At 41.9% G+C, this 14,237-nt stretch overlaps 1 protein-coding gene across 1 annotated transcript in view; it reads left to right on the top strand.

Annotated features, from left to right (window-relative positions):
- LOC150039001 (tyrosine-protein phosphatase non-receptor type 14) overlaps positions 1-14,237 on the top strand; it is a 91,481-nt gene that overhangs the window by 37,156 nt on the left and 40,088 nt on the right. The window contains exons 3-6 of the mRNA XM_090328147.1: positions 1,421-1,518; positions 4,264-4,331; positions 12,562-12,632; positions 14,070-14,157. Coding sequence (XP_090184273.1) covers positions 1,421-1,518; positions 4,264-4,331; positions 12,562-12,632; positions 14,070-14,157 — 325 coding nt within the window. The remainder of the gene's footprint in view (positions 1-1,420; positions 1,519-4,263; positions 4,332-12,561; positions 12,633-14,069; positions 14,158-14,237) is intronic.

Below are 14,237 nucleotides of genomic sequence, written 5' to 3'. Positions count from 1 at the left end.
AATTCTTAGAGTGAAACCAGCAAATGATTATGAATTCATCAAGTGAAAGACTGCATGAGAATATGGATAAGAGGTGACTTTTCTGTTCTTTATTCAGTTTCATTGTTTGCCCTTCTGATGAGAATCTAGGCATTTCCACAAAAGACTGACATGACTGCCTTCATTCTTGGTCCGGTAGATCCAAAGAGAAGGAAGAGGCGAAGGCTGGGCTAGGCTGTACTAAGGACTTCAGTTCTTTCTTCAAGTAGGACTTAGGCAGCTACCTCCTAACATGTATGGTATTTCAGGTAGAAGCAGCCATTGGTAGCTCTCAACATTGATGACCTGTCTTCAGGAAAGTTGGATTTCGATTCATCTCTGCATTCCCCAGACTGAAATACATAAAGTCTCTAGGAGCAAACAGGTCATCAGTGTAGCAGTGCTAGGAAAGTGTGACTATGTCATAAGAGGAAGTGGTATCCTGGGAAGTCAGTGAGTGGGATGAGGAGAGGGCTGAATGTGTATGTCATTGTGTGTGTGTGTGTGTGTGTGTGTGTGTGTGTGTGTGTGTGTGTGTGTGTGTCCGTGTCCCAAGGTTCTCTGAAGCTGTTGTGGATTCCTAGACATGTCAGGAAGGAATCTCACTCTGTAAAGCTTTACCTCATCCTTTATCAAAAGCTCATATTCCTTGACCCATTCAAGATGTGTCTGTCCTTTCAAGCTTTCTCCTTTCAAAAATGATATGTTTTTAGACCTTATTCTGGAGAGTAGTGGCTGGTATCTTACTGAAGCAGATGTCCAGGGGTAGAAGAGCATTTTCTTCTTTGTTATAAAGAATGGTTTTTCTCTCTTTTTGTTTTAATTAAAACTTTTTATTAACACCGAGTTTTACATCGTATTTCAAATGTCATCACTGGCACATAAATTTAAGAACATAATTAAAATTAAGCTGAGACTTTATATGTCCACAAATATATCAGTCTATATAATATGTCGATATATGTCTATAGAAGATATATCCTATCATAGGCTTATATGTCTATATAGATATATTTATATCTCCAAATTCATGTCAGTGACCTAGAGTTCCTGAGCATTGAGTCATCACTCTTGCATTGTTTAGATCTGTTACACACGTTAAAAAATGAAGAATGAATTAATAAAAATTATGATCAGTAATTCATCCTGCTGGGCCACCAGTGAGCTTTTTGATGAGAATGCTCTCCAACTCAGAATGTGCAGGATGTGGCACCTGCTACATCAAATGAAGGTAAACATGGGCAGAGGTCACTCTCCATCTTTTATAGAGATGGCCTTTGTCAGTGTCACCCACCGATCCTGCTTTGTACACAATGTTTTGCCTCTAAGGACATCTCTGCAGTGGGAATAGATTCCAAGTTTGTGTTTTTAAGGTTGTTTGTTCCCTTCTTCCCATGAACAGATATCAGTATTACCTGCAAGTCAAAAAGGATGTGCTCGAAGGGCGATTGAGGTGTAGCCTGGAACAGGTGATCCGGCTGGCAGGCTTAGCAGTGCAAGGTAAGGCACTGTCGTGACCAGTGTGTGAAACACAGCATGATGTTTGACTGTGGTGCTTTGGGCCTTCAGATTTACCTAACTCTCCACTCACTGGGGCTCCCTGTCGTGTCAGTGTATCTTAAAGACTATCACGAGGGGAGAAGGCTAGAGGGCAAACAGCACTGAAATAGCACTTCATCCACGAATAAAGTCGGCAAAATAAAACTCACTGAAGGCTGTTGAATAACGGGAGAGGAGGATGGAGAAAATGGAGAGTAAACAAGGGGACACCTGATTAAGATAGTATACATGATCCGTTACTATACACCAAAAAAGATGAATAGCAAGACAGTAACAGGTCCTCTCTAGGGTGGGGGTGGGGCCCAGAGACCCTTGGTAGGAGCAGGGAGAGTGAAGAAGGGTGGACACTGCCAATATGTTTTACATTCATGTAAAACAGTAAAGTGTGTTGAAATGTATTTGGGAAATATAGGATATGGGAGAGAGTTGGAGAGTCAGATGAATCAGGGTACATATATATATATACGTATGCACAAGTGGATGTGCCCTGTATAGGCACACCAGAAGGAACCCCTTTTGTACAACTAACTGATGCTAATTTTAAAAATGTATGGAAAATGATTAAAAATTTAAAGAAGAATGTTTCCTAATTTTTGGTGGCAAGAAAGCAGATTTCACAAAATATTTGCAACTGTTTATTCACACTTAGGCAATTACAGTTTTAGTTGAAGACATAGCAGCTTCCCTCCCTCCCTCCCCTCCCCAGCAACTAAGTAGCTAGGATTACAGGTGTGAGCCACTGTGCCTGGCTAAAATAATTTGATCTGTCTGTCTGTCTGTCTGTCTTGGCACTTGAACTCTGGGCCTGGGTGCTGTCCCTAGGTTCTTTAGCTCAAGGCTAGTGTTAGGATTATAGGCGTGAGGTACCATGCCTGGCTAGTAGATTTCTTTTTGAACATTGCTATCCCTTCCCTTGTTTTCTCCTACTTTCCTTTTTCTGACTCCACTACTCCCCACACACACACCAAATTGTAAAGTTCACTTTATGTGTTATGAGTGTCACTGTTTCATTGGTCATGTCCTTTGTCTCACCATTTTGCTATTCTTCCCTTTCCCAAATGAGATAAATGTATATACAAGACACAAGGTACCAAAACAAAACACAGTAACAACAGGGAATAAACCAAAATGGGGAGGGGGTGATAAAAGAAAAAGAGGAATAATGTCACACAGTACTTTTTATATATACATAGTCATTGGGGGGGGTGATTTAATTGCTCCAGTCCTTATTTTCTTGAATATCTCAGAAATGTCAGTTGTCGTCCTTCCAACAACTGAGTCCTGACTGTCAATTTAGAAACTATGAGCTGAACTTTTCATCCCAAAGTTTGAACTGAAGTTGAACTCTGTGGGTGCTAAGTGTCTGGAGAGGTGACCTACTCTTGACCTCTTACATTCTGGAGTATTCATGTTGTAACTCCTGTTATTTCTCTATGGATAGAAGTACCTTCTGTCTGTCTTCTGAAGGACTAGAAAAGAAGAAATGGTGGCCCATTAGAGGAGGCTGTCAGGGGTAGCATCATTGAAGTAATGGGGGCAGACAACGTAATAGACAGAGGACTGAGAAGACCTAACATGTCTCATGTGTTTAAGTTGGGCCTCTCTCCTTTTCAAAACCTGTCTGTTCATTGATTCCTTTTTTTCTCTCATTGCCGTCTCCCTTCCTTCACCTCTCTTCTCTTGTTTTTCCTTCTTCCTCTTTTAATTCCTCCAGCTTTTCTACCTTCCTTTTTCCTCCTTTTCTTCCTTCTCTTCCCTTTTCTCCTTTTCATCTCTTCCCTTCCTTCCCTTAACTGTATTTTTGAGTCAGGGTCATATTATATAGCACAAGATGAGCTCAAGCTTGTGATCCTTCTCCTCTAGCCTCTCAAATGGTGAGATTACAGATGTACGCCACCATGTTCCATTCTCACTACTTCTTTATGCCCACCATCCCTGTATATGTCGTCTCTGTTATTTTATATGTCCTGCTACCTTACCCAATACCTGAATCAATTTATTGGGTGCTGGTAGATGAAATCAAGACTCAGTGCAGATTTGGATGTTCTGTTAGAGTTAAGAAGCAAGATTTTATCACACACACACACACACACACACACACATACACACACACACACACACACACCCCATAGCCTTTGTGAATTCAGTTCACATGTTCTCCAACATACCATTGTGAGCTAAAAACAGGACAGAACAGAATTTCTGGCATCTTGCAATATGTGAAATTGTTTAGGAGGTGTAAAGATTTTTGAGATTGTTTGCCAAGGGTGATTTACATTGGGAATTTCCAGCTGCAGATATATGAAAAGATTTAGAGATGGATTTGACTCAACAGTTCTTCAAATTAACCTTTTGAGATAAAAAGTCCCTTGGCAGATATTCTTAGGAAAGAAATCTGATTCACATTCAGTAACCAGATAAATACAGATTTGTTTTCCAAGTCTTTAAATAGGCTTTAGAAATTGCTTCCAGATTTTCTTATTCTTAAAAAAAATGTGTCATGGTAACCACCTGTTGATATTTCGTTGCTAGGTTAAGATGGTGACTATATCCAACCAACTAATTTTTATATAATAGTGGTACAGAAAGGGGATGGAATAGAAGAAGAAATGGGGTGATTAATTTGCCATTCTATGTTTAGTATCATATAGTAACTCTTACCCTCCCTTTTTCTTGTCTTCTCAGCTGATTTTGGAGACTATAATCAGTTTGATTCTCAGGAATTCCTCCGAGAATATGTGCTATTTCCGATGGTGAGAATAATTTATTTATCTTAATTGTCTATGTTCTTTGGACATTTAATTATTTCCTTTGAAAATTCTCAGATAATGTTTGCTGTTCCTTGGGGAAAAGAAATGTCTATACATTTATAAAATAGGGACAAATTTTATAAAATACTTTCAGAAAGTGAACATGCCTTTTCTCACATATGTATGTGTGTACATATATAAGCATGTTCACATACGTGCGTATATAGGCACATTTTTTTTTATGCTGGGTCTTGAACTCAAGGCCTGGAAACTGTCCTGGAGTTTTTTGTGGGTTTGCTTCTCTCTCTCTCTCTCTCTCTCTCTCTCTCTCTCTCTCTCTCTCTCTCTCTCTTTCTTTTGCACAAACAAAGCTTGAGCCATGGTAGTCAGCCACTTCTGACTGTGGTGGTTAATTGAAGCCATCCCAGCCTGGCTTTGAATCATGATTCTCACATCTTCAGGCTCCTAATTACATAGGGTTATAGACATGAGCCGCCAGTGCCCAACGTGTTTTTTTTTTCATCTATTTTTTATTGTAATTAATAGAAGGGTTACGTGATATTTGCCAGATAGATGGTGCATTAATTCCCATACATTGATACCCTTTCACATGTCTTGGTCCCCATTTCCCTCCCCCCCAACCCCACCCCTCATCTTGTTTTCCCCCCTTCCCTATCCAATTTCAAATAACCAAATACAAATATATCCAATATATCAGATAACAAAGTGAGATATTGTAACAATATGAGATAACTAAGGGACAGCAAAAGAGATGAGAGATAACATAGTACATTAAGGACAACAATCATTCATTATATGGCTTATGTTTCTATATCCTAGAGATCCTTTCATTTAGCGTCCTACTATATGGCCTTTTTTTTTTTTTTTTTTTTGCCAGTCCTGGGCTTGAGCTCAGGGCCTGAGCACTGTCCTTGGAGTTTCTCAAGGCTAGAGCTCTACCACTCGAGCCTCAGCACCACTTCCGGCTTTTTTGTACGTATGTGGTACCAAGGAATCAAACCCGGGTCTTCATGCATGCTAGGCAAGCACTTTAACCACTAGGCCAAACTCTAGGCCCCTATATGGCCTTTTGTATCAAGGTTTTGCTCTATTGCAAATCTCTGCTAGAAGAGCCCAAGGTTTCTACTGATTATGACGAATGAGGGAAACCATTGAGCCTAAGTTCCTTTGAGTCTGGCTTACTTCAGTTAATATGATCTTTTCTAAGTCTTTCCATTTCCTAACAAATGGGGCAATGTCATTCTTTCTGACAGCAGCATAGAATTCCATTGTGTACAAATACCACATCTTGTTGATCCACTCATCAACTCCAACGTGTTTTTTAAAGCATAAATTTTTGCCTATGTTCGGCAATCCCACTGATTTTTGTTACCTGCAACTTTACTGAATTTATCAATTTTCATAGTGTTTTGGTAAAATCTGTAGTTTTAGAAAAATAAAATAAAATCATGTGGTCATCGAATAGAGGTGATTTTATTTCCTCCTTTTCTGCCAAAGGCTTCCCCCCCTCTTAATTCTTCTTCTAGGGCTCCACCTACTTGTTTGCTTCTAGTGTTGAATTGAAGATTTGAAAGTGGGGCTGGGTGCAGTCATGCACACCTATCACCTCCACATTTGAAGGGAAGCACAAGGAGGAATATCAAAGGCCTGGTTAACCCGCGCATGAAATAAGACTCAACCCCCCAAAAATAACCAACACAAAAAGGAGCTGGCAGCATGGCCTAAATGGTAGAGTGCCTCTTGACTGAGCATGAGGTCCTGAGTTCCATTCCTAGAACCAGGATTTAAAAAAAGTGGCAATAGGCATGGCTCAAGTGGGGAAGTGCCTGCCTAGCAAGCACAAAGCCCAGAGTGCAATCTTCAGTATCAGCCGTCCTCTCCCTCACATTTCCACCCCCTCCATAAAGGAAATGAAATGATGTTATTTTCAGCAACATAGATGACTCTATAGGATGTCAGGTTAGGGAACTAAGGTAGATAGAGAAAGGGATGTTTTCTCATCCCACTTATTCATGAACTCTGAAAATTCAAACTCATGGAAATACTGACTGTAGTAGTCATTGCCAGAGGCTGAGGACACAGGCAAAGGGCAAATGTTGGTCAGAAGTGCAAAGCTTCAGTTAGACTGGAATAAGTTCTGGTGACCCCTTGCACGGTGTGATGACTGCATGTGATCTTTGTGTACATTCGCCACTTGCTCAGGGAAGATAAGAAATGTTCTCACCCCAAAGCTATGGGAAGTATGGGAGGAAGGAGTTGGATGTGTTCCTTCCCCTGACTTGCCCATTCCAGAGATGGACTTCATACATAAATGATGAGTGTTTGTCAGTAAGTAAGGTGAGAAGTTGACCCATGTATCCATGGCTCCGATGCATGCTGACTCTTCCTATTAGAATATATTGAGTTTGTTTGCACCCCAAACCTTTGTGTGTGAGGTTTTCTGTTTGGAAATGCTCTTTCCTGACCTTTTTGTGGTTGAAATCTGGTTTTGCATATCCTCTTAGGAGGGAGACCTTCCTTTTCTTTACCAGACTTTCTACTTTAACCATCAACTACCCTTTATTAAATTGTGCGTGTGTGTATATATGCGTGCATGTACATGCGTGTATGTACATTCATGTGTACCCATGTGCTTCAAAGCTTTTTTAGTTTATGAAGTTATGCCTTCTCATGTTTAGCCATGTAGGCATTTATTTATCTTTATTGTTTGAAATGTCAGTTGCATCTACAGTTCTTTGTCAGGGATCCTATGCTTTTGGTTCACTATTGCTGAGCACACTGTTTGTGCTCATAAACATTGGTAGAATGAATTTGTTTCTGAGCTTAGTGATGCTTCTACATTTGTTTTTGTTTTTGTGCTAGTCCTAGAGCTTGAACTCAGGGTCTGGGCACTGTCCCTGAGCTTATTTGCTCAAGGCTAGTGCTCTACTACTTGAGCCATAGCTCCCCTTCTGGCTTTTTTGGGGGGAGGGGTGGTGGTTAATTGAAGATAAGTGTCTCATGGACTTCTTGTCTGAGCTGGCTGGGAGCTCTAGTATTACAGCATGATTCACTGACATCCCAGCAGGTTAATTTTTTAAAAAAATTATTATCAAGAGTTGTACAAAGGGGTTACAATTTGATAAGTCAGGTTATGAGTGCAATGCTTCTTGGGCAATAACACCCCTTCCTTCATTTTCCTCTGGTTTCTTCCTCCTGTCCCTATCCACAAGTGGGCTTTAACCTTTAAGGAATTTTTTGCTTGTGGCTTAGTTAGTGGCTTCAGGGTAAGTGAGAAGAGTTGCCCTGAGTAAAGAATGGAAAACATCTCGAAAGCTATATAGGGAATAGCCAAGCAAAGGTGATAACTCTAATCAGAAATCATAATCTGTTAATACTTTTTTTTTTGCCCAAAACACTGCCCTGAGTAACTTAACTCCCTGGGGGGATAAAATTATACAGAAAATAGTGCATGTTCTCAAGGAGATTACCATGTGGTTGAGTAAGGAGAACGTTTGCAAAATCAGATAGCCAAGCCAAGTGTAATAAAGCTCAGTCAAGGTTTTTCCAAGGGGAAGGGCCACATGCACCAGAAAGAATTAGGGAAGACTTGAAGACTGATGGAATATGAGCTATGCCTTATAGGACAGGCAGATGGTAAGAGGCAGAAAGGGAGGGAACAAGAAGAGACAGAAGAGAAGCAGCAGGTGGCTCACGCCTGTAATCCTAGCTACTGAGGAGGCTGAGTGAGATCTGAGGATCAAGGTTCAAAGCCAGTTCTGGCACAAAAGGGCCTGAGACTCTTATCTCCAATTAAACTCTAGACAATGGGATGTAGGGGTTGGCTCAAGGGTATGGTGGTAGCCTTGAGCTGAAGAGCTCAAGGATAATGCCCAGGCTGAGTTCAAGACCCAAGACCCAACAACAAAAAAAAAGTTCATGTTGCCTTTTGGCTACCATTCTGCCCTTTCCATGATGTGGCTTTGACTTTGAACAAAAGTTCTTTCCAAATGAAGTTGCCCACGCCAACCTCAGGGGAACCATCTCTAGTTGAGCCCTTGATCCACATGAAATATCAGTTTTTACTTAAGTTTACCTCTTATTTTTGGTAACAACATGTATGATTGCCAAAAGCCAGCCTATATGGTGTGTCTGGCCTCTTCACTTGGGTCACACAGAACAGTTTCTAGACACCCTAGGAGTCTATCTTTGTGCAAATGAAGTGCTGAGTGAATTGACTTTTAAGAGGTGGGAGTTCCCTCCCTTTCATCTGTAATGACTGTAATGATCATAAAATGTCTGCCCATATGTGGAGACCCTGCTCGGCTGAGGTAACCATCAGAGTCAAGGCCACTGCCACCATCTTCCTTAAGTCTTGGAAATGGAAGTTTTGAGTTTCTGAGATAAACTTGGAGTTACTATCCTTAATAGCAAAGGAGATGAACTTAATTGATCAAAACTTACTTTGTTCTCCATGATTCCTCCTTCCAAGCAAATAGCAATAGTATGTACTGTGCATATTGCTTTTTTATTGCCTTGCTCACTCTCCAATTCCAGCAACCTCGATCTGTAGACATTACCATCTTACTTAGCCCAGAAATTCTTTACAGGATTTAGTGTCAATATGCTTGAGTCAGTATCTGTGGTATCTCAGCACACCTCAGCAGTCAGGATGTTTGCCTGTGTGCTTGGTGTGAGCTCAGTCCTCAGGATTTTTGAGTATGCACAGTTTTGTCCAATGGAGTGGTAGATAATAGAGGGTAGGTTGTTTGTTCCACTCTACTCTCATTCAGAAAATCTTATCACATGGCCTAGCCTAGGAGACTTGGCTTGAGTGCTATTCAGAGAATTCAGAGGTGATTACTATGAGCCCTGAACCATCTGTGGTCGTAGCAGGTTAAAGGGCAGTATGGCTATCAAGAAGGGCCTTTTCATATCACTAATTTCTCAGGAGACTGGATTCTCTTTTTTGGTTCTGAGCAGATCAGCTTCTCACACAGCCTCGGCCTCATAAAACTCACTATTGCGCAGGCAAGTACTGACTTTAAATCTAAAATAGCTCCCTTTACCATGGAAAGCCCAGAGGTGACATTCCGAGCATCCCACAAAGCTCTACTGGCTAGCACTGGTGATGATGTGGCAAAGATGGCTGCCCTCAGAGTGTGTCTGAGATGAGAACATTCCCAGGCTGTGGGCTGTATCCCTCTTTTCTCCTCTCTGTTTACACAACCACCCCCACCCTGCCATGTTGTATCCTCAGTATATTGTGCTCTGTGGTCAGAAACTTCAACCATAGTTGCTGAATTGGTGTGGTGGCCACTTCCTGGCTGTGTTTGGCCTTGGGAAAGTTATTGCCTTTCTAAAGCCTAAGTTTTCTCATCTAAGATGAGTTTAGCAGAGATCGTCTGTTGGGGAGCATTCAAGAAGAAAATGATTGCATTGTACCCCAGCACTTGGTGGCACAAAGTAGTAGAACACTAACATTGAGCAAAAAAGCTTAGGGAAAGTGCCCAGGCTGTGAGTTCAAGTCTCATGACTGAAAAAAAAAAGAATACTTGAAAGTATTAGCATGAAGCTGGGCGCAGTGGCTCACACCTGTAATCCTAGGTACTCAGGAGGTTGAGATCTGAGGATTAAGGTTCAAAGCCAGCCTGTGGACAAAAGGACCTGAGACTCTAATCTCCAATTAACCTCTAAAAAACAGGAAGTGGAGCTTGGCTAAAGAGTAGGGTGGTAGCCTTGAACTGAAGAGCTCAGGGACTGAGACCAGGTCCAGGGGTAGGGTAGTAGCCTTGAGCTGAAGAGCTCAGGGACAGCACCCAGGCTGAGTTCAAGCCCCGTGACCCACACACAAAACATAAGTATTCTATAGATACCCTTGCTACCTACATTTCCAAATTAACTATAAGCAGACAGAGGACAGGCAAGAGATACAACTCATTATAAACCACCTTTGCATAATCAAAACGTCTGTGAATATATGAAATATGCCTGTTAACTAGTGAGTTCAGCCAGTAAACATGCATTGGCCACTTACTACACTGAAACCTTACAAACATCAAAGGGAATTGTTGTCTTTGGGGTAGTATTATAGTTGAGAAGTAGAGGCAAATTTAAAGAATGAGTATAGAAACAGGTATATTCGAGGCAGTAAGCCAAATCTAGAGATGGGATAGGAAAAGCCCACCCTGTGGTGACCAGTCAGCCAAGACCAGACCTGAAGGAGGGCATGACACTTCACTTGATGTCATAGGACTGTGTGTTTTCTTCCAAGAATGGGTAGTTATGAGCATGGGTAGAGAGACAAAAGCAATCTGTGTTCTGGGGGAGTTTATCCAAGTCCTGAACCCTTGGGAGAGAAGGTCTGGGAGAGGAGGCCGAGTTACACTGAAGAATGGGTGCAGATGGCAAGCCCAGGTGTTGACCTAATTGAGTAGGCCATGGTAAGCCATGGGAAGTTGTAAGGGTTCTGCTTGGTTCCACTAGAGCTTTCAAAGGGAAGAATGCATTCCTTTGGTGGGAGGAGGGGAAGAGAGGATGAATGGCTGTGTTTGATCTTCCCAAGTAACTGAATTTGTCAAATGGCATTTCTTTAGCAGAGAAAAGAACAAAGTTAAGTCCACAGGACGCTGCACAGGTGTGTGGCTGTGTGCAGGCATGCACGCTGTCATTTGTCACTCATTCAGGGCCACACTGGCATGTCTCTGGTGTGGGGCTTCAGGCACATATGGAAGCTGTAGCATTGAGTACAATAGCTGAGGGGTACCCTTGGGCTTTTGCTTTTAAGAGGTGGAAGTGGTGGTTTAATGGAACCCTTTTTGATCTTCACTTACACATTAGTTTATTCTGTTGCCACATGCCTTTCATTAGCTTCTCAAAATTAATATCATGTTAATACTCCTATGAGAGGCGTACACACAGATAATGTTTCTAAGCTTCAGAATATCTTTGTAGGATTTTTCCAGATAAAGGTGAGTATGTTGAGTTTATTTCTCCTCATGGACAGTCATCTCTGTAGAAGGCTGAGTAGAAAATACTAAATTAATCAGTAGACCAGAAGAAATTAGAGCTCTCATAATTCTTGCTGGCTTCTCTCAAGTCTATCAGATACAGAATTAATGGAACCTATAGTAATATAAAATTTGTGAGTATAGTTACATCCTCATTTTCTAGGGCTTTGTGTGTGTATATGTGTTGTGTCTGGTGTCGGACTTGAACTGCCTAGGCACTGCTGCAACTCCATTTCCAGCTTTTTCCTCTGATTAATTAGAGCCTCATGGACTTTTATTGTCTGGGTCAGCTTTGGACTGAGATCCTCAAATCTCTGTCTCCTGAGTAGCTGGGATTACAAAGCATAAGCCACAGACACCCAGTTCTAGTGAGGCTTTCTCATTTTAATGTTCTAGGATAGGATGCTTCTCAGCAAATCTGAAGTGTCCACTTTAGGGGAATAACATTTCATCCATGATCAGTGGTCACCTCGGCAGTATATTTCCATGTAAATAGCATTTCAGAAGCAAACCGATGAGGCTCTCTGTATGATTTCTGAGCTTCTCTCCAGCTCTTACCCTGCACCCATAATAGTATAAGCTGCCTTCAATCAGGATGTAGCTTCTTCTGTCCCCTCCAGAGTCCAGGGGAAAAGGATGTGTTCTCTGTGTTTACCTGTCCTGTGTTCCAGTTGGCCAAGACACAAACTGGACACCTCAACACCATTGTCTTTAAAAACAAAGCAGAAACAAACCTTTATATGTTTTCATTGTCATGACTGCCACTGCCCAATGACATGAGAATGAACTCTGCTTGTGTTTCTCCTTCCCTCCACATGTGGTTTAAATTCATTTTTAATATAACAGATAGGAATGGATCAAATGACTCGGCATAGTCCCATCCTTCACTCAACTTCTGGAAGGATAATGGACTAGAGACTTACCCCGGTCGTCAAGAATATCTAAGAACATACCAAAAAAGTTTTTCATTGAAACTACATTTGAAGTAGGCGTGACAAGGAAAGTCTGTGAGACTCACCTCCAATGAACCACTAGAGCACCAGAAGTAGAACTCTGGCTCAAGTGGCAGAACACCAGCCTTGAGTTAAAAACAAAAACCAAAAAACCCAGGGACAATGCCCAGGACCAGAGTTCAGCACCCACACAAACATGAAGATAGTGTTTGCAAGCAAGTTGACAACTGCCACGCGATCCTCTGACCTAAGTCATTTCTGATCTTCTAGGATTTGGCCCTGGAAGAAGCTGTTCTGGAGGAGCTTACACAAAAGGTGGCCCAAGAGCACAAAGCTCACAGGTAAGGCAGACAGAGGGTGAGGGCATTGCCCCAGCTTCACCCCTGGCCTGGTCAACATGAGTTTGTTACTTTTAACCTATAACTCTTTTTTGTTGGTCTTGGGGCTTGAACTCAGAGCCTGAGTGCTGTCCCTGAGCTCTTTTTGCTCAAGGGTGCCACATCATAATGCCACTTCCAGTTTTCTGGTAGTTAATTAGGTAAGAGTGTCAGGATTTTCCTTCCTCCCCCTCCTCCCCCCCCCCCCCCCGTTGGTTTTGAACTGTGTGATCCTTGGATCTCAGCCTTCTGAGTAGCTAGGATTACAGGCCCCAGACACCAGTGCCTGGCTAATTCTTCTTTCTGTTCTGAGACAGGAGTATGGGGATATGAAAGCAATGTACCTTTCATTCTCTCCTTTCCTTTCTGCCTATCCTCCCTCCCTCCCTCTCTCGCTTCTTCCTTCCCATATTTCCTTCTCACCTTTCCTCCTTCTTTCCTTCCCCCTCTTCTCTCCAATTTTCTTTCCCTTCCTTCCTTTCTCCTTCTTTACTACCCCCAAAAGCCTGCAGAAAAGTCACATTGTTAGTCATGACAGTTTCCTTCTTTGACCTTTCTAAGGCTCTGTTGCTGTATGTGGGGGCTCGGGCTTGCTTGTGCTTGAGTGTGAAGACCTTGTGCATGGGCCTGATTTGGAAGGTGAAGATCAAGAGGGAAAAGGAGAAATATTTTAACTGAAGGAGGCACCAAGTGGGTATCAGGACTACTGGGAAATGTGTTGGACCAGTAGACAGCAAACATTTTTTTCCTTCCAAACTCAGCGAACTTGTGCAGTCAGGCTTTCTTATCTTGTACACTTGGCTCTTAAAATGTCCTCAGATAAACTCAAATATACTAAAAAAAAAAATGTTTTATACAGGTATTGCAGCTGAAACTCAGGCCCTGGATGCTATTCTTTAGCTTTTTCCATCAAGGCTGTTATTCTATTACTTGAGCCACTTCTGGCTTTTTGGTGGTTAATTGGAGATAAGAGCATCACAGTCTTTCTGGGATGACTTTGAACTATGATCCTTCAAATCTCAGCTTCCTGAATAGCTAAGTTTTATAGGTGTGATCCACTAGCACTGGGCTCTGCATTTTTTTTTAAAATAGTGGAAATGTTTCCCAGGTAGAAAAAAAAATTACAGGAGTGTCTGGAACAATTGTTTAGTGTTTTTAGAACTGTGGCTTGTCATTCAGTGCTTTGACTGGCTCTCATTATTTCATGCTAAGTAAAAGGCTACTGGTGAATGCGTTAATGAATTACTTAGTAATGTGTTATACCCTCAGTTGGCTAATGATTACTTTTCCCAGAAACTAGAGTGAAACCACAGTGCTGGAATTTGCTATCGGGAGGGTAGGGTCTTCCACTGGCTTTTTTGCTCTTAACCATTTTCTCCTTGGATGCTATTTTGGTTGTAGTGGAATCCTGCCGGCAGAAGCTGAGCTGATGTACATCAGTGAAGTGGAACGTTTGGATGGCTTTGGACAGGAAATCTTCCCTGTGAAGGTAATGGGCTGGGCTGGGCTTCACTTTTCTCAAACGACGCAGCATTTAGAAAGCCAGCCCTGATTGCAAAGGGCCAGAGT

The sequence above is a fragment of the Megascapheus bottae genome, unplaced genomic scaffold (assembly GCF_031878675.1).
Source record: "Megascapheus bottae isolate mThoBot1 unplaced genomic scaffold, mThoBot2.hap1 H_1, whole genome shotgun sequence".
NCBI lineage: Eukaryota > Metazoa > Chordata > Mammalia > Rodentia > Geomyidae > Megascapheus > Megascapheus bottae.
This window is presented reverse-complemented; position numbering and strand designations above follow the sequence as displayed.